Source organism: Phocoena sinus, chromosome 7 (assembly GCF_008692025.1).
Source record: "Phocoena sinus isolate mPhoSin1 chromosome 7, mPhoSin1.pri, whole genome shotgun sequence".
NCBI lineage: Eukaryota > Metazoa > Chordata > Mammalia > Artiodactyla > Phocoenidae > Phocoena > Phocoena sinus.
In genome coordinates, this window is record NC_045769.1 from 44529751 (window position 1) to 44548371 (window position 18621).

Genomic DNA, 18621 nt, shown 5'->3' on the forward strand with positions numbered 1-18621 from the left:
TGGGGTCGTACTATTACTCCTAACACCTCACAACTTAAAAATAATTTTAGCTTTCATAATGTCGTCACAGATATTGAACTTTTGATCATAAATGCTTTTCACAAGTTTTTTCTTACAGAATGTACTGACACTGAAATGTTTACTGAAATGTTTGCTTATTGTGATTAATTTCGAGTTTCCACAAATGAAATGTTATAAATGGGAGGAAAACATTGGAAAATTAGAAAGAACATATACTTGTCTCCTGTTTTTGTTGTTGTTGTTCACATAGTTCTTTTTTTTTTTAAACACTTAAAAAAAATACTTATTTATTTTGGCTGCCCGGGTCTTTGTTGTGGCATGCGGACTTCTTAATTTCGGCATGCTTGCAGGATCTAGTTCCCTGACCATGGATCGAACCTGGGTCCCCTGCATTAGGAGTGAGGGGTCTTAACTACTGGACCACCAGGGAAGTCCCAGTTCTTTTCGTCATAGATATTTTTCCTCTCCTTTTTTCACAAGAAAAGTTAAATATATTACCTGACATATACAGTTAAATTTTATCTTGGAAATAGCAACAAATGTGGTTCAGCTGATGCTTCTGTGAGGACCAATGAGTTAAATGAAAGTTGCAGACTATTGCTTGACACCAAGATGAGGAAAAGGACGCTAATTCCCAGTCACCAAGCACCTCTCCACTGCCATTTCTGGTCTCCTGCCCACCATCCCTTTAGATAGTCTTATTACGGAGGTTGTGTCCACAACATACTCCAGGGTCTAGGAGGAGATGTGTACAGCAGCAGCTGTCTCTCACTTGTTGTTGTTGAAGTCACAACCTAAAACTTGAAAAAAAGCAATCTTTGATGTTATCATTTACCATAAATTTTTCGTCAGCTGCAAATTATTTCCTACCTCATCCCTGAATCTTAAAAACACATGAAACATTGTCTTGCCTTGCACTGTCTTTTCGTTTTAAGTGAGTATTTTGCTCCTAAATATAGGCAGAAATTTTACAAATTTCGATTGATCTTACCACTAATAACATAGGATGTGTTGTTTTGGTTTTTTAATTTAGGATTTGGAGGCCAGGGTCTCAAAGGAGGGTTACTGAGCATTACAGCTGCACAGAACACTGATATTCACATTTTCTCTTTCCTTACCCTCTATCTTTATCTTCCATCGGGAAAGTGAATATAGCATTAAGAATAGTAGCAAGCCTCACCAACCAAACACCAGAACAATACAAAAGTGACTCTGAAAAGGACTCAAAGTCTTCCCATATGAGTGGAAAAGCATACTATTTCGACAGTCATTTGATTTTATTTCTCCTCCTCCAAAGAAATAGACATGCAAATAGACATTTGTACTATTATTATGTACCAAGGTTTACGTTTTTTGAAAATACAGAGCTTTATAATATCAATGTTATATCTTATGCTGTGTGTGTAAGAGTTATGCATGTATTTTAATTTTAATTATTAAGGACACAGTTTTTGCATGCAAAATCAAGCAATGTATGAAAGTTTTTTTGTAAGATATCTGTTTTGGAGGCACTACCTTATGGAAAAACGTAAGCCTTTCAATCTTCTTTGATGCGATACATTCATCACCTGGTGGCAACTTACTAGAAACCCAGTGCATGTAGTAAAGAAAAAACTCACCCCAAAAGTATTTTGAGAATTACCTATAAAGAAAAATGTGGTAGGTTTTGTGTAATTTTTTTAAAATAAATTTATTTTATGTATTTATTTTTGGCTGCGTTGGGTCTTTGTTGCTGTGCACAGGATTTCTCTAGTTGTGGCGAGCAGGGGCTACTCTTTGTTGCGGTGCGTGGGCTTCTCATTGCGGTGGCTTCTCTTGTTGTGGAGCACAGGGTCTAGGTGCACAGGCTTCAGTAGTTGTGGCACGCAGGCTCAGTAGTTGTGGTGCGTGGGCTTAGTTGCTCCGCAGCATGTGTGATCTTCCCTGACCAGGGATCGAACCTGTGTCCCCTGCATTGTCAGGCAATTCTTAACCACTGCGCCACCAGGGAAGCCCTGTAATATTTTTTACGTCCTTAAAAATCACTTTTATTTTTGTTACAAAACAATTATTTACTCTCAAGAGAAACAATAGAAAATATAAATAATAATAGAGAAGTAATGAGTCTCCCCTATTTCCACCACCAGCCAAGGATAACTGCTGCTAACATTTTGGGTATATATTCTTCTAGAATGTTTCTATGCATACACATACACATTTTTTTCTAACAGAAACCATCTTTGTTTTTGAAATTTCCTATTTTATTAATGCTCCTATCTTTATCAGCTGTTCTTTGAATCAGTACACTGGGCATGGATACTGGTTGATGATCTGAGAAAGAACCCATCATTGCCTGCCAAACCCACCTAATCTTGGAACTCATAAACATCCCCAGTATCCAAATAGATGGTTAAACCCCAGGGCCTCATGATCCAAGGTGACCCATTTATAGCTCAAAAAAGTTAAACCAGGCTAATCAGATTGTTACTGCTGAGTTCAGAAAATGAGAAACAGATGGGCCAGTTAGTAAGTTTGACAAAAGCAAAATGAATAAGTAAATAGATAATGATTTAAAAGCGATATTGTGAGATGCTGTCACGAAGTAGAGTTGGGCTCAAACAAACCAAGGCAAGTCAAAACCTCTTAAAAGTCAAGTTAGTATGAAGGTGTAGAAAAGATATAGGAAAGGATGTGGGGAGCCAGACAAACTGGCCATGTTTCAAAGTGATACTGATAGAATTAAAATCTGATTTTGTCATGTTTCTGCTTAAATACCCGTAAGGTAGCTTCATAGACCCTTTGTGATCTGATACCATCCTGTCACTTCTTGCCACTATCAGAATGCTGGAGTCATGTTTTGTTTCGTCTGTGCAGAGTTTTCCTATATCTAAAACAGTCAGTTCTTCTGAGCAGCCTTCTCTGATTCTTAGACGATGACAGGTGGTCCTGCTATGTGCTTCCATAGCACCGTGTAACCTCCAAGACTGCAGGGCCCAACACCTAACATAGCACCTGGATCATAATAGGCCTTCAGTGACTATATAAAGCACCAAGAGAGAAGCAGACATTCCACAAGTCTGTGTGAGATTCCATGTGACCAAAGAAAGAGGGCAATGAAAAGAAAGGGCACCCAGATGTGGCTCATATGTAATTAATATTTAAAAAAATTTTTTTTAAAGTACTGTTCAGTTGTTAAATTTAAATTAAAAATAATTCAGTTCCTCAGTTGTACTAGACACATTTGAAGTGCTCGATAGTCACTTGTGTCTGATGTTGAACAATATAGCTATAGACAACTGTGAGAGTTTTTAGCAGCTAAATAAAAAGTCAAAAGTGGCATCCTAGGAAGATTTGTTATCAGTAAAATACAGAGTGAATTGAAGGATGTGAGAGAGAAGAGAAAGGCTAGATCTGGAATGAATTACATGTGGGTACTAGAATGGTAGCAGCGGGGTGTTAAGAGGAGTGGGCAAATCTGAGAGATGTTTCAAAGAAATAATTCGTATGCCTCGATGACTGGCAATGAGAGAAGAAAAAAACTATTCAAGAGTGGTAGCCAGGGACTTCCCTGGTGGAAGTGGTTGAGAATCCATGTGCCAATGCAGGGGACACAGGTTCAATCCCTGGTCTGGGAAGATCCCACATGCTGCGGAGCAACAAAGCCCACACGCCACAACTACTGAGCCTGCACTCTAGAGCCCACGAGCTACAACTACTGAGCCCGCGTACCCTAGAGCCCGTGCTCCGCAAAAAGAGAAGCCACCGCAATAAACCCGCGCACTGCAATGAAGAGTAGCCCCCCCTTGCCGCAACTAGAGAAAGCCCGTGTGCAGCAACGAAGACCTAATGCAGCCAAAATAAAAAAAAAAAAGAGTGGTAGCCAGCCTCCAAACTGACCTCAACGATCCTTGCCTCCTTGTATTCACACCCTGGTGGGTGTAGTCCCCTCCCACACTGTACTGGTGTAGTATGTGTGACCTATAGAATAAGGCAGTAGTAATGGTACATCACTTCCAAGATTAAGTTATAAGAGATATGGTCTTGGTGGTTCCGTCTTGGTGGTTCTCTCTTTTGGATCACTTACTCTGGAAGAAGCCGGCTGCTATATTGTGTGCAGCCCTATGGAGAGACCCCTATGGTGAGGGACTGAAGGCTGCCAACAAGCTTGTCAGTGAGTTTGGAACTGGGTCCTTCTGCCCCAGTTGAGCATTCAGATGACCACCGTCCCAGCCAACACCTTGACTGCAACCTCAGCAAAGACTCTAAGCCAGAACCACCAAGCTAAACCTCTCTCTGATTCCTGAGTCTCAGAATCAGAGAGATAAGAAATGTTTGTTGTTTTAAGCTGCTAGACTTGGGGTAATTTGTAACAGCAATTGATAAATCCACCAGTTAGACATATGGGCCAACTTTTTAGTGATTATGAATAATGCTCCTATAAAGATTTGTGTGGATTATGTTTTCATTTCTCTTGGGTGTATATCCAGGAGAGGAATTGCTAGGTCTCATGGTAACTCTATGTTTAACCATTTGAGGGACTGTCAGACGTTTTTTCTGAAATGGTCATAGCATTTTACATTCCTACCAGCAGTGTATTCAGGATTCCAAATTCTCCACCAACACCTGTTATTTTCTGTCTTTTTGATAGCCATCCTAGTAGGTGCGAAGTCATATCTTATCTTGGTCTTGATTTGCACTTCCCTGATGGCCAAGCATGTTGAGCAGCTTGTCATATGATTATTGATCATTTGTACATCTTCTTTGGAGAACTGTCATTTTTTTTTCATAAATTTATTTATTTATTTTTGGCTGTGTTGGGTCTTTGTTGCTGCACGTGGGCTTTCTCTAGTTGTGGTGAGTGGCGGCTACTCTTCGTTGCGGTGCACGGGCTTCTCGTTGCGGTGGCTTCTCTTGCTGCAGAGCACAGGCTCTAGGCGCACGGGCTTCAGTAGTTGTGGTGCAGGGGTTTAGTTGCTCTGCAGCATGTGGGATCTTCCCAGACCAGGGATTGAACCCGTGCCCCCGCATTGGCAGGCAGATTCTTATCCAATGTGCCACCAGGGAAGTCCCAGGAGAACTGTCTTTTCAATCCATCATCCATCTAAAAAATAGGGCTATTTGCCGTTTTTTATTATTGAGTTGTAATAGTTCTTTACATATTGTAGATACTGGCTCCTTATCAAATATATCATTTGCAGATTTGTTTCCCATTCTGTGGATTGTCTGCAACTAGAATTCTTAGTCCAAAATAATACAAACATTTTTGAGAAAGGTCCTGGGTTACATAATTTGCCCAAATTCACTAAACTAGCACACTAAATGAGTGTGCTAAAGGCAGGTCAGGACCGACATAATTTGTGGGGCTTCGTGCAAAATGAAAATGCAGAGTCCCTTGTTCAAAATTTATTACAAGCAGAGCATTAAACCAAAGGCAGATTCCGTCTAAGCATGGGGCCTTGTGAGACACAGGTTACACACACATGAAGCTAGGGGGACAGGGAAGATTTGAATCGTGGGCTTGCAGGAAAGCCCTTGGTCTTTCCAGTAAACCATGCTGATGATTGTTCATTTTTTGTGCATGCTGAATGAGGGTGACGTCAAAAAGCAATTTCCCACAGCAGGTTAAAAACTGAATTGTAGGTCAGGAGTTCTTTCTGTGATGCCAGTTTGCCCTCTGTTCAATGGGTATTTGGATAATTATATTTGAGTAGGTAGAAAGGTAATTTTTGACCAAAGGCTTGACAGTATATTCTCAGATGTTAACTTGCTGAGGCTAACTCCTTTAAATTCCCTCTCTCTGAAATTCTTCCCTGAATTCCTCCTTCCTGATAAATGTGTCAGTGGTTCAGTAGTGATGAAATGTTTGCTGCTGGACACCTCGGTGTATCTGGACGCAGAGGAACATTCTTCTGTATCTACATAATAGTTGATACTAGAGGTTGAGTTAAATTTTAGTTTCATTCAAGAGTAGGCTACTTTCTAGATGCAATTTTATGCTTTTGCTGATAACAGTAACTTTTAGTTTAGTTGAAGACATATATATCACCTCTTAAGGAGACAATTCTTGTCTGTCATTAAGGAAGATTGGGGAACTATAACTTTTCCAAAAAACCGGAAATATCTCAATCCTAATATGAAAGAAATTCTGCTATGTTAGGCTAGGAATAAATTACAGTAAATGTCCTCCTCTTATCACGTGTATTTCATCTGCTTGATTCTCAGAATAGAATACTAATCTTAGGGACTTCCCTGGCGGTCCAGTGGTTCGATCCCTGGTTGGGGAACTAAGATCCCGCAAGCCGCACACCACAGCCAAAAAAAAAAAAAGAATACTAAATTTACTTTTTTTTTTTTTTTGCGGTATGCGGGCCTCTCACTGTTGTGGCCTCTCCCGTGGTGGAACACAGGCTCTGGACGCGCAGGCCCAGTGGCCATGGCTCACGGGCCCAGCCGCTCTGCGGCATGTGGGATCTTCCCAGACCGGGGCATGAACCCGTGTCCCCTGCATCGGCAGGCGGACTCCCAACCACTGCGCCACCAGGGAAGCCCCTAAGTTTACTTTTTAAATGCTGTTTGGCCGCACCGTAGGGCATGCGGGATCTTAGTTCCTCAACCAGGGATGCAACCCCTGCCCCTTGCAGTGGAAGAGCGGAGTCTTAACCACTGGACCGCCAGGGAAGTCCCAAGTTTACATTTTTAGTTTTAAAAAATCTTAAGATTCCAGAAAAGTATTTCCTGTCAATCTCTGCTAGTCAAACTGAGCTGTCTAGGTCACTTGGGTTTTTCCCAGGAGAGCCCCAAGCGAGCAAACTCTTCCCTCCGGTTCAGCCCGCCTCTGCTCTCTGACCTCTCCTTCAGCCCTGCCCCGCCTCGCCCACCGCCTGCACCCCGGCCCCGCCCCTCCCCAGGCCACGCCCCTTCCCACCTCCCATCTCCCTCAACCATTTCCTCAGTCGGTGGCTCTCGCCCCGCCCCTCAGCGACGCGCTGCGGTAAAGTCCTGCCCTAGGTCTCTCTAGCCCCCTGGAGGACTTGCAGTCTGTGTCCGGCGGCGCCGGGCGGCGGTGGGCGGGTCTGACGTGTGGCGTGAAGAGCCAAGCGAGCGGGCTGCCGGGTCAGGGTTGTTTTAGGCTCGAGTGTTTTGACGATGGGGCTGCGGGAGATGTGGAGACTCATGTCGAGGTGAGTGAGCGAGCGGTCTAGGGCAGGTTCATCGGCTGCGCTCGCCCGGGTGGAAAAGGTCAGGGCGGTGGGGACTGCCTGGCCTTGACGTTTCGAGTCGCCCTTGGAGGCGCAGCTCTCAGACCCGAGTCCCGACCCGCTTAGACCACCCTCAGCCCTCTGCTGGGTCTCGGTGTCACTCCTTTTAGCACCTTTGCAGCATCACCTTCGTTTTCTGCCTCTCTGGCTCTTAATGCAGACTTGACCCCCGTTTCTTTCCTTTTTCAAAGTTGAGTAAGTTTGGGGGACACGCAGGGTTTCGACTTGGGGGAATTTTGTGGCATGTTTTGTGCTGCTAACAAACGCTCGTGCTTTGCCAGTTGTTATCTGTGCTTGTGGTGTGATTGTTTTTCAGCTGTGTCGCGTAGTTCCAGCGTTAGTGCAGCTGTCTGGAACTTTGAGGCGAGTGTTGCGGCCGCACAGCTTGGCTTGGGGGAGTATGTGTGCAAACGTGTTTAACTTTTGAAAGTGCTACTCAATGCAGCTTGAGCTCAGCTGAGGAAATCTGGTAGCAATCACTGTAGAAAGTTAGGCTGGAGCAGTCTTGAGGCCTACCGCCTGCCCCCATGCATTACCAGGTATCAGCTCAGGCTGCTGGAAGGGAGAACCGGCTAATTGCCTCACAGCTGAAATTCCTGGGGGTTTTTAGTCTTGGATTTTGCTTTAGGGCAAAGGGATGGGAGTGGTTTTTTGATTTAAGAATACTTTCAGTTTTAGGGCAGTGTGTCTAGTTGTTTTAACCTTGTATCCATGCACCTGGTATTCAGTATTTGAAGAAAAATCGAAGAGTTGCTTTCCTTCTTCGTTTTTTTTTTTTTTAATACCTTGAAATTAGTTGTCTCTGTGCCTCTAACCAGCTCACAGAGGAACTTGGCAGATATAAAGAAAATCGGTACACATAATCAGTGCTGATGCTTTTTTGAAGCTGTGAGCAAATACCGAATTAATTGAGAAACAAATTGGGAAGACATGTTAACTTTGTTAACAAAATTAACTGACTTGGGAAAGAATCTGTCATTCCCAGAGTTCAGATTGGCTTTGTTGCACGCCCAGTTGCAAGGCGCAGACTGATTAGGCGAGTCCTGGACTGGTTTGGGGGCTTTGGTCAGAGATGCCTTTTCCAGGGCCAGCCCTGGAGTGGGTATTACCCTGGCAAAGCAGAGACCTGAGGCCAGTATCATCCAGTCTTAACAGCCTAATTACAAATGTACTAAGGAACAGGGTGCCACAGTTTTCTGAGAGGAACTAGGGCCCCTGTGCTGTGGTTGACATTGTTGGGCAGTCCTTGAACCCTGGCTTCCCTTGGCTTTTCTGTCACTGTCTTGCTTTCCTACTACCACTCCCCACTACTTATCTTGCCCTAGTGCCAATACAGCCCTTGGAATTTTTTGTTATTGTTGTAGTTCCCCAGTAAAGTACCTCTCTCTGAAGATAGCGCTCAAATTTGTATGTCTAACCTTGATTTATCCTGAGCTCTAGTACTAGTCACAACCACCTGAATGTCTCTTTTGCACCTCAAATATACATTTGCACATAAGTGCAACCCTTATGCCTCCTCTGCACTTTCAACTTCATAGCACTATCTATTCTTCTAGATTCCTAAAGTTATCTAAGTTCTCCCACACTCCCAATCCTTATCTCTTCCTGCTGATTTGAATTTGAACATTCCTCTCATTTATCACTTGTTCTTTTTGCAGAAACTTGATTAATGGACTTATCTCTTCCCAATTTGAATAGGTTCTGCACGTGACTGCCAGATTAATCTTGCTGAAGTTTACTTCAGTGCCTTCCATTCCTCTGCTCAAAAGCTCTTAGAGGTATTCTCCTACCTATGGAATTAAATAAAAAGTTCCCAGCCTGGGTTTCAAAGATTAGGCCCCAGTTTAGTTCATGAATTCAACAATACTTACTGTCCTGTTACAGCTCCTGGGAGATAGTGTTCTAGGCACATCTGTTATCCTGTAGCCAACCTCGACTACTTGTTTTTTTTTTTTAAAAAGATTTTTTTGATGTAGGCCATTTTTAAAGTCTTTATTGAATTTGTTACAATATTGCTTCTGTTTTATGTTTTGAATTTTTGGCTGTGAGGCATGAGGGATCTTAGCTCCCCGACCAGGGATCCCAAGGGTCGAACCCACACCCCCTGCATTGGAAGGCAAATTCTTAACCACTGGACCGCCAGGGAAGTCCCTGGACTACTTGTTCTTATTGTTTTTAACTTCAGGTCATTGAAGTTCGAGGAGATCAGATGAGAAACAAATATTTAAACAAAAGTAATACCTAGTTATCAAGTCTGTTAAGTGTCTTAAAGGAAAAGAGAGCCAGGTTTAGAAAGGAAGAGGGGCTCAGGGAGCCTCTTCAAAGAGACTGATCTTTAAGCTGTTAATAGTGTTTATTCCCTTCTTCATCTCCTCTGTGTTGTGCTGAGCTATATTGTTTTGGTTTGCTTCTTGGGCTGCCTGTCTTCTCTTTCTTTTACTTCTGTGTAGTTGTTTCTGAAGGCTCAATATTTGATTCTCTGTTATTATTTTTTAGTCGAACAGTCACAAACCCAAATGCAGATGCCGAGAGGGAATGGTGCTGGCTAGTGGCAGCTGTGGGGATTAGTGGGGAGCTAGTGAGCAGTAGAGAACGCTCTCTCTAAAGGCAGCTTTTCAGCCTGGGTGTCGTTGCCGTTGTAGAGTGTAGACCCAGGGTTTCCAGAACTACCAGTTTGTCTGGAAAAGCTGGAAAGCTGCGTTTTTAAGTGAAATCTCTTGATTTTAAAGTGTCTGTCATTTTAAAACACTGCTAACCAAACAACACATTTGTAGGCTCAAGCGGCCTTCAGGCCATAGTTTTCAACTGTAGCTTTCTCACTTATTCCTCATAGAGAGCTTAGAGGTTCTTAGGCCTCAGTGATTGTCTATACATGTGACTTCCTGAAATGTCTTTAGTTGTAACTTTTCTTTCAAACTCCAGTCTTTCTTCTCCACTCACTGTTGAATATTTCTACTTAGGTCATTACAACCTCAAATTCAAAATGGAATTCATATTTCATCCTACAAACCAGCTAGTTTCCTTCCCAAGCTTTTCAGTACCTATTTCTCCTAGCTCTCCTGGCATGAAATCTTGTAGTCGTTTTTGGCATAATTCTTTTTCTTTTCCATTGAGTTTTTACTTAGTAATAACTCAGTAAATCATTGCCTTGTTTCCACAGCTGGTGTTCATCAGTTCATGCCTGAGTTACTTGGCCTTGGACTTGATTTTCTGTTCTATTCACATTCTACCATGCCTAGTTCTGCTGTAATAATCTTCATTAAGTACTATTTTTATTATATCGTCATCTGAAACAGTTTCATGAAAAGTTAATTTTGTAAGCCCATGTGTGCTTTATTGGATAATCAGAAATCTTCTAAACGATAAGGTTCTCATCCTTCTAAGACAGTCGTTTTTAGCAAGTATGAGGATCACCTGGAGGGTTTGTTAAAAATAGATTTATGAGCCTTACCCCACTGTGTCTGATTCAGTAGGTGTGGAATGGGGCAAAGCATTTGCATTTCTGACAGGTTCCCAGGTAAACTGATTGTGTAGGTCCAGGAACCACACTTTCAGAACAACTGCTGCAAGCAGCCAAGTTGACCATCACCTGAAGGAAATAAGCCTGATAAAGTGAATTAGTAAATTAGTAGTAGCTGGAATGTGCATGTCTCTTCCCTTCCACCAGATGGCACTTTGGGAGTCAAAAGGAAGGAAAGAGACCATAAATTAAGAATTACTTGGAGACTCTGAACATGCAAATACATTTCTGAGATATAAAAGTTAATACCAGATTTTAAATAATAGCTGAGCATAAATCGGAACATATAGAAGGAATATGATTATATAGAATCTGGCAGGGAACTTAGTTGTACTTAGGTTTGTTTTCTATTTTGCTTTATAGTAACTGGTCCAGAGATTTTTTTTGACCTGTAAATGCCATACACAGTGGTTCAAACTTGCGTTTGGTAGGTTTACATTAACTTTTCTGAGTGAAATAAAATTCTATCTCATATATAAAACTGGGACTTGAAGCCAGGCCTTGTGTTTCTCTTTGTTTATTCTTTATGCTGCAGGTAGTACTTAAACTGTTACATAAAACCTGCCAATCTGGCAGCATCCTCATTAGCCTTGAACTGGCATTTGGGTATTGGCCATTAAGGAATTCAAAGTTATTCTGGATCTAAAGAAATTAGTGCTTAAATTTTTTGATACTTAATTTTTCTTTTAGGAAGTTTTTTGAGTTAAGTTGAAAAAAATTTTAGAAGTGGTGCTTTAGGGTAAGTATAGTTAAGATTGTAAAGTCTATATGAAATCTCTATTTTAAAAATACCCCTAAATAAGAATCTGTCACTTCAGGTTAACTTTTTTTTTTTTGAAGTGGATCATTTTTAAAGTCTTTATTGAATTTGTTACAATATTGCTTCTGTTTTATGTTTTGGTTTTTTGGCCGAGAAGCATGTGGATCTTAGCTCCCTGACCAGAAATTGAACCCACACCCGCTGCTTTGGAAGGCGAAATCTTAACCACTGGACCACCAGGGAAGCCCCCCCCAGGTTAATTTTTATAAAGTATTGATTTTAATGACAACTTGTCTGAACTTTGGAATCTTTTGGGGAGCTTCAAACAAAATATCTATGTCTGTGTCCCATCTCCAGAGTTTGATAATTGGTCTTGGATGTGACTGGGGCTTTGGAATGTTTACAGTAGTCCCAAGTGATTCTACTGTGCAGACTAGTTGTGGAATTACTGGCTTAGGATAAGAATATTTTACTTGTGGTAAGGCAAATTCAAAATACGCTAGTCCAGAAATGTGAAGTGTGACTGACTTAAATTAGTGATTTCCCTCTTTTTTTTGTAGTAGTATTCAATTTGAATGTAATAGAAAATGAAAGTAATACAAATTCTGAAAAGTAAGTTAGATTACAAATATTTTTATGAATTCAGTCAACTAGAGTGTGGTTACAAGTGGTAACAATGGTCATATTGCCCTTTTTCTTAATGTCTCAGCTAAACTTTTGCCCTTCAAATAATCTCAAGGTATCCTTGAAAAATTAATAAAATTAATAAGTTGGCAGTTTATCAGGTCCATCAGATAGTATCTGTGTCTTTGCATATGCACAGCTCCTGTCAGGCTGCTGCTGCTACTACTGATCTCAGCTTTGACCTCTCTCCATATATCTTAAATCTAACTTCTTGTATCCCAGTACAGGTTTCCCCTGCTATCTGAAAGTAGAGCATTTCTGTGAAACCTCGCATAAGCCGAAATGGTGTAAAGTGAAAAGCAATTATCTTATGACACGTCTTGCTAATGGATGTACAAAACAAATTGAGATAAAGCACAGAGGCTCCCACAGTTCAAGTCTTTGGTCACTTGGTGCTGAGATGCAGAGTGCAGTTACTGCGGAAGGAGCTCAGTGGTGCCACTCTCACTGCTCGGGGTGCATGCTGCCTCTATAACATCTCGCTTCAAAACAAACAACGCTCTTTCTGCTCTTCACCTTTTTTCATAAAAGTGATAATCCTCTTTGGATTTCTTTGGATTAGTGAAAACAGGTGCTAATGTAGGTCTTTGGAAAAAGCAAAGTGGTGTAAAGTGAACTTTTTTTTTTCTTCTGTATGTGGGCCTCTCACTGTTGCGCCCTCTCCCGTTGCGGAGCACAGCCTCCGGACGCGCAGGCCCAGTGGCCATGGCTCACGGGCCCAGCCGCTCCGCGCGCGGCTTGTGGGATCTTCCCGGACCGGGGCACGAACCCATGTCCCCTGTATCGGCAGGCGGACTCTCAACCACTGCACCACCAGGGAAGCCCTGTAAAGCGAACTTTTGAAAAGCAGGAGATGCCTGTATCTTACTAATTATGGTATTTTTATATGCATCTCTCTCACTAAACTTTGAGTTTCTCAAAGGCAAGAACGATGACTTTTGGGGAACTTTTTTAAAGACCCAAAGCTTAAAGATACAATTTGATGGATTTTCATGAACATACTCATTTCAGTGGCACCTGGATCAAGAAACAAGATAGTACCAGCATCTAGAAGCCCTCTTTATGCCCTCTCCAGTCACTACCCTCCCCCGTGTTGCTTTGCTTTTACTTTTACTTTAATTAGAAAGTATCAATACACGAAGTACTTAAATGTACTATATTTTGAAGTCTATAGTGAACTTTTATATATGTGAACAGTCCTGTAACCATCATGATAGAGACAACTTCCAACACTCCATGTTTCCTCATGCCCCTTCCCAGTTTCCCCCACCCTCCACCATTCTTACTTCTGTTATTATCGATCACTTTTGCTAAGTTGTATCTTAAGCTTTGTATTCCTAGCCTAGCAAACACTTTTAGAATAACAGACTTAGAGTTGTATTGTATTTGTTTTGTAGCCAGTTTTCTTTTCGTAACTTCTGTCATGACTATTTTTCTATGTCATAACTATTATTTAAATATTTTTAAATACATATATATTTTTGGCTATGTAATGGTTTTGTATAGATGACAGTTTTAAATATATTACTAAATTGTTAGATACTTTGTTTCCAGTTTTTTCCTTATGTAAATAATTGTTGCAGACATCTTTGTAAATCAAACTTTGATCGTGTCTGAAGTTTCCTTAATACAAATGCCTGTGAAATTACTAGGTCTAAGGGTATGATCATTTTAAAGATTGTGGGTCCGTATTTCCAGTGTGCCTACTGGAAAGGCATTACTGATTTATATGTCTCACAGCAATGTCTGAGAATGCCTATTGCATCCTTATCAAACTTTTTTTAAACTAGCAGTTTTCTTTAACTTCTTTTATTTTTATTTTTTTAAATTATTTTATTTTTGGCTGCGTTGGGTCTTCGTTGCTGCGCGTGGGCTTTCTCTAGTTGGCGGCGAGCGGGGGCTACTGTTCGTTGTGGTGTGCGGGCTTCTCATTGCGGTGGCTTCTCTTGTTGTGGAGCACAGGCTCTAGGTGCACAGACTTCAGTAGTTGTGGCTCGCGGGTTCTAGAGTGCAGGCTCAGTATTTGTGGCACACGGGCTTAGCTGCTCTGCGGCATGTGAGATCTTCCCAGACCAGGGCTTGAACCCATGTCCCCTGCATTGGCAGGCGGATTCTTAACCACTGCGCCACCAGGGAAGCCCTTAACTTTTTTTAAAAAAGCAGTTTTAGGTTTACAGAGAAAATTAGCAGAAAATTTTGACCAATGTATAATGACAAGTCTCTACCATTACGACCGTACAGACTAGTTTCACTGCCCTAAACATCCCATGCGCTCCACTTGTTCTTTCCTTTCTTCTGCCCTCCCCTAACCCCGTGATATCCACTGATCTTTTTCCTGCCTCCATAGTTTTCAGAATGTTCTGTGGTTGGAAGCATACAGTATATAGCCTTTTCAGATTGACTGCTTTTGCTTAGCAGTGTGCATTTAAGGTTCCTCTTTTTTTTTTTTTTCTGTGGAAAGATAGCTTGTTTCTTTTTATTGCTGAGTAATATTTCATTGTATAGATGTACCACAGTTTGTTTATCCATTCAGCTATTGAAGGACCTCTTGGTTACTTCCACATTTGGGCTATTATGAATAAAGCTACCATAAACATTCATGTGTAGGTGGACATAAATTTTCAACTACTTTGGGTAAATACCAAGGAGTGCAGTTGCTGGGTCATATGGTAGAAGCGTATGTTTAGTTTTGTAAGAAACTGCCAAATTTTCTTTCAAAGTGGCTGTACCATTTTGTGTTCCTACCACAATGCATGAGAATTAAACTTTTTTAAAAAATACTTTTTGTTTTAATAACTTTTCAAAGAAGCTAAAGCAAACAAAAGGGAATGTAGTATTTATACAGTGAAACATGACTACCCACATTACTGTGTTCATTGTATTCTACATTTGTTTCAGGTTTAATTCATCCAGACGGACTAATATCATACTGCAGCATTTGGTAAGTTTGGACTTTGTTTTGCTGGCATTATTAGATTATAAGGTGCAATTTAAAATGTTCTTGTTAGGGAAGTAGAGAGATACTGGCAGATTTCATTGATCTTGGTACACTTTGGTTTCCAATTTTATAGTGTCAAAACTTGACTCATACAACTTGTTGGAGGTGGCATAGGTTATGGATAAGAGGATGGATCTTCAAGTCAGAATGCCTGGGTTTAAATAATGGGTCCACTACTTAATCTTGGGCAGATTACTTGGTCTCTTTCAGCCTCCTTTTTTGATATATAAAAAATGGGGATAATAGTATCCATCTTAGAGTGCTTATGAATAATAAATAATTCATTAAAAAATCTAGCATAGTGCTTGGAGTATAATAATCATTTTATACATGTTAGCCACTATTGTACTAGTAGTACCATTCCAAAGCTTAGATGGTATTAGTTTATCACACTGCAAGGAAGAAATGATTTTTATTCATTTTTCTATATCTTTGCTATAGACTGAATGTGTCCCCCCGAAATTCATATGTTGAAATCTAATTGCCAGTGTGTTGATATTTGGAGGTGGGGCCTTTAAGAGGTGATTAGGTCAGGAAGGCAGAGCTCTCATGAGTGGGATCAGTGCCTTTATAAAAGAGACACCAGAGAGATCCCCCACCTTTTCTGCCTTCTGAGGGGGGATGCAGTGAGTAGACAGCCATCTATGAACTGGGAAATTGGACTTAACTAGACACTGAATCTGCAGACGTCTTTTTTTCTTTTCTTTTTTTTTTTTTTTTGTGGTACGCGGGCCTCTCACTGTAGTGGCCTCTCCCATTGCGGAGCACAGGCTCCGGATGCGCAGGCTCAGCGGCCATGGCTCACGGGCCCAGCCGCTCCGCGGTATGTGGGATCTTCCCAGACTGGGGCACGAACCTGTGTCCCCTGCATCAGCAGGCGGACTCTCAACCGCTGTGCCGTCAGGGAAACCCTCTGCAGACATCTTGATCTTGACTTCCCAGCCTCCAGAATTGTGAGAATTAAATGTTGTATAAGTTACCCAGTCTGTGGTATTTTTGTTATAGCAGCCTGAACGGACTAAGACACCCTCATCTATGAAGTAGGTCCTTATTACTTATCTAGTTTATATATAGTGGTGTATATGTATCAATCCCAATCTCCCAATCTGTCCCTCCCCCCTTACCCCCTGGTAACCATAAGTTTGCCAAACAACTTACTTTTATTTCAAAACTTCAGTAAAGTCAGAGAAAAATATTAACATAAAGTCTAAAATTTTTCATTCCTATGGTCAGAAAAATTGTATTTTACCCATAAATGGTAATAATGTCAGTAACGGCATAAGTCTCTCTGTGTCTCTTCTTACATATTTTAGGATTCAAGTGTACAATACTAAAAATTTATAAGCATTTACCTGCATCTCTTACTTCCTGGACAAATTTCTGACACAGTAGACTTAAAGTCTGATACCGAGATGTGAATGTGGTCCCTAAAGGATTAGAACAATGGCCTGGATATCATTATAGAATCATGTTATTGTACGATAATTCAGAAATTTCTTGGTTCAGCGTTTCTCAACAGTGTTTCTGTTAAGTGCTTTCAATAAAAGAGTTGTATAGTCAAAAAAAAAGACACTCTCATGCAGCCTGACAAGTACCTTGCATGTAAAAAGGACAAGTCACTCAGATACAGCACTTATGGTATTATGCCAGGTGCTATTCTAAGTATTAGCTCAGTTGATTCTCATAGTCTTACAGAGCAGATACTACAGGTCCTTTATCTGCAATTCTGAAACCTCAAAATCATAAGTTTGTGTTTGGTTTGGGGTTAGTTTGTGGTAAATGCATTTGATGGCAAAATATGATCTGAACATACTTGTGAAACCCTTTTTGTCCATATCCTAACTAGTGTTTAATACTCATGGTTTGGTGCAGAAGTAGTAAAGCATTTGGTTACAGTGTACTGAACCAGCCTCCACTTAGGATGTTTTATATACTATGTAATATGTACTGTGTTACCTTTCCAAAATCTAGAAAATTTTCTGAATTCTGAAATGCATCTGGACCCAAGGGGTTTGGGTAAGGGGGTTATGGTCTTATCCCTATTTAATGGATCAGAATTTAAGGGACAGAGAGGCTAAGTAGTATGCCCCAGTGTCACACATCTGGTAAACAGGAGGTGGGATTTGAATCCAGGTTATCTGGCTCCATAGACTACCTACTGCACTCCACGGCCTGTGGCAGAGTGAACACTATGTAACTATTGCATAGTGTTTCTCAGTTCAGCCTACACGGAGATGGGCGTATGAAAACTGGAATATCTTACCCTTATTTATTTTAGTCAGCTGATATACATGGGAGCTGAGGAATTTCCTGGAAAAAGAACTTAGAACAATGTTATTGTTCATATTTAGATTCATATTTAGATATGCGCACAAGTGGAATAGAAAGACATGACAGTCCAGATTCCATGGGGCTGTGTGACCTGGGGCATAAACCACATTGAAGAAAGAAAGGTAAACTGGACTCTCATCAGGGCCTGAAGACTGAATGGTTCTAGCTCCCAATGTTGGCTTTTACATGTGCTTCAGAGATTGAGAAGCTGTACCCCAAGAATTCCTCCTGTGACCCTTCTAAGAGAGCTGATAGAGCAAGAGCCTTTTTTACTTCAAAGCGGAGTGATGGAAATATGCCATTGATGGCAGAACTGTAGGCAGCGTTATGAGAAATGGATAGGACTGACTTGTGATAGTAGTGTGACATTCCTTGTGACCCTTCAAATATATTAGATGGACCTGAACCTGGAAAGGAGGCAAAAGTTCTGCATTTCTGCAGATAGTTTGTCAAGCTAATGCAAGCTAGTAGGACCTATTAATGAAGTCTCCTTTATATTCATAGGCTGATTTGGACATATTTTTACAACAAAAATATTCATAGAAAAAATTTTTTTTCTTTTTCCATAATGTTTAAAACTCTTACACAGTGTTTAATTTAATATGCAGAAGCTCATTTTTTCCATATAATTCTGACCTGGACATGGAGAAGACTTTTTTCCATCAGAAAGTAGTTCTTTTCAGTATGAAGGTATACTGGTTGGACTGCATGAACTGAAACTGCACATGTCATTTCATGACAGCAATCATGTTCATATTCTGTATGTGCAGATGATCTAGAATCAGTATCAACCAATTTATAATCTATGCCTTTTGAACAGACATACAGTAAGTGCTTGCTTTGTATATGCAAAGAACTTGACTGATGTCGACTTTGTAACCAGTGAAAGCTTACTGGAGCACAGTCATTTATTTGATCTGGGCCTTGAAGCATGATTAGGGTTTCAATAGGTAGAGATGGGAAGTAGTGAGAGTTCATATAGTAACACTAAATGTGGTTCTGTTATCTCTGTTTTGTAAACACAGAAGTTGAGGCTCTGAGACTAGCTTGTCTGAGGGTGTATAGTAGT

At 40.9% G+C, this 18621-nt stretch overlaps 1 protein-coding gene across 3 annotated transcripts in view; it reads left to right on the forward strand.

Annotated features, from left to right (window-relative positions):
• Window positions 1-7069: 7069 nt before the first annotated feature.
• HIBCH (3-hydroxyisobutyryl-CoA hydrolase) overlaps window positions 7070-18621 on the forward strand; it is an 87960-nt gene continuing 76408 nt past the window's right edge. Inside the window, exons 1-3 of one of the 3 annotated variants that reach the window (XM_032637353.1) lie at window positions 7113-7181; window positions 11697-11794; window positions 15122-15164. Coding sequence is in view for 1 of the 3 variants with exons in the window: in XM_032637350.1 (XP_032493241.1) it covers window positions 7147-7181; window positions 15122-15164 (78 nt within the window). In the remaining 2 variants the exon portion in view is untranslated. Of the gene's footprint in view, window positions 7182-11621; window positions 11795-15121; window positions 15165-18621 lie in introns of those variants that run through there. The other 2 variants (XM_032637350.1, XM_032637351.1) reach the window with 2 other exon arrangements.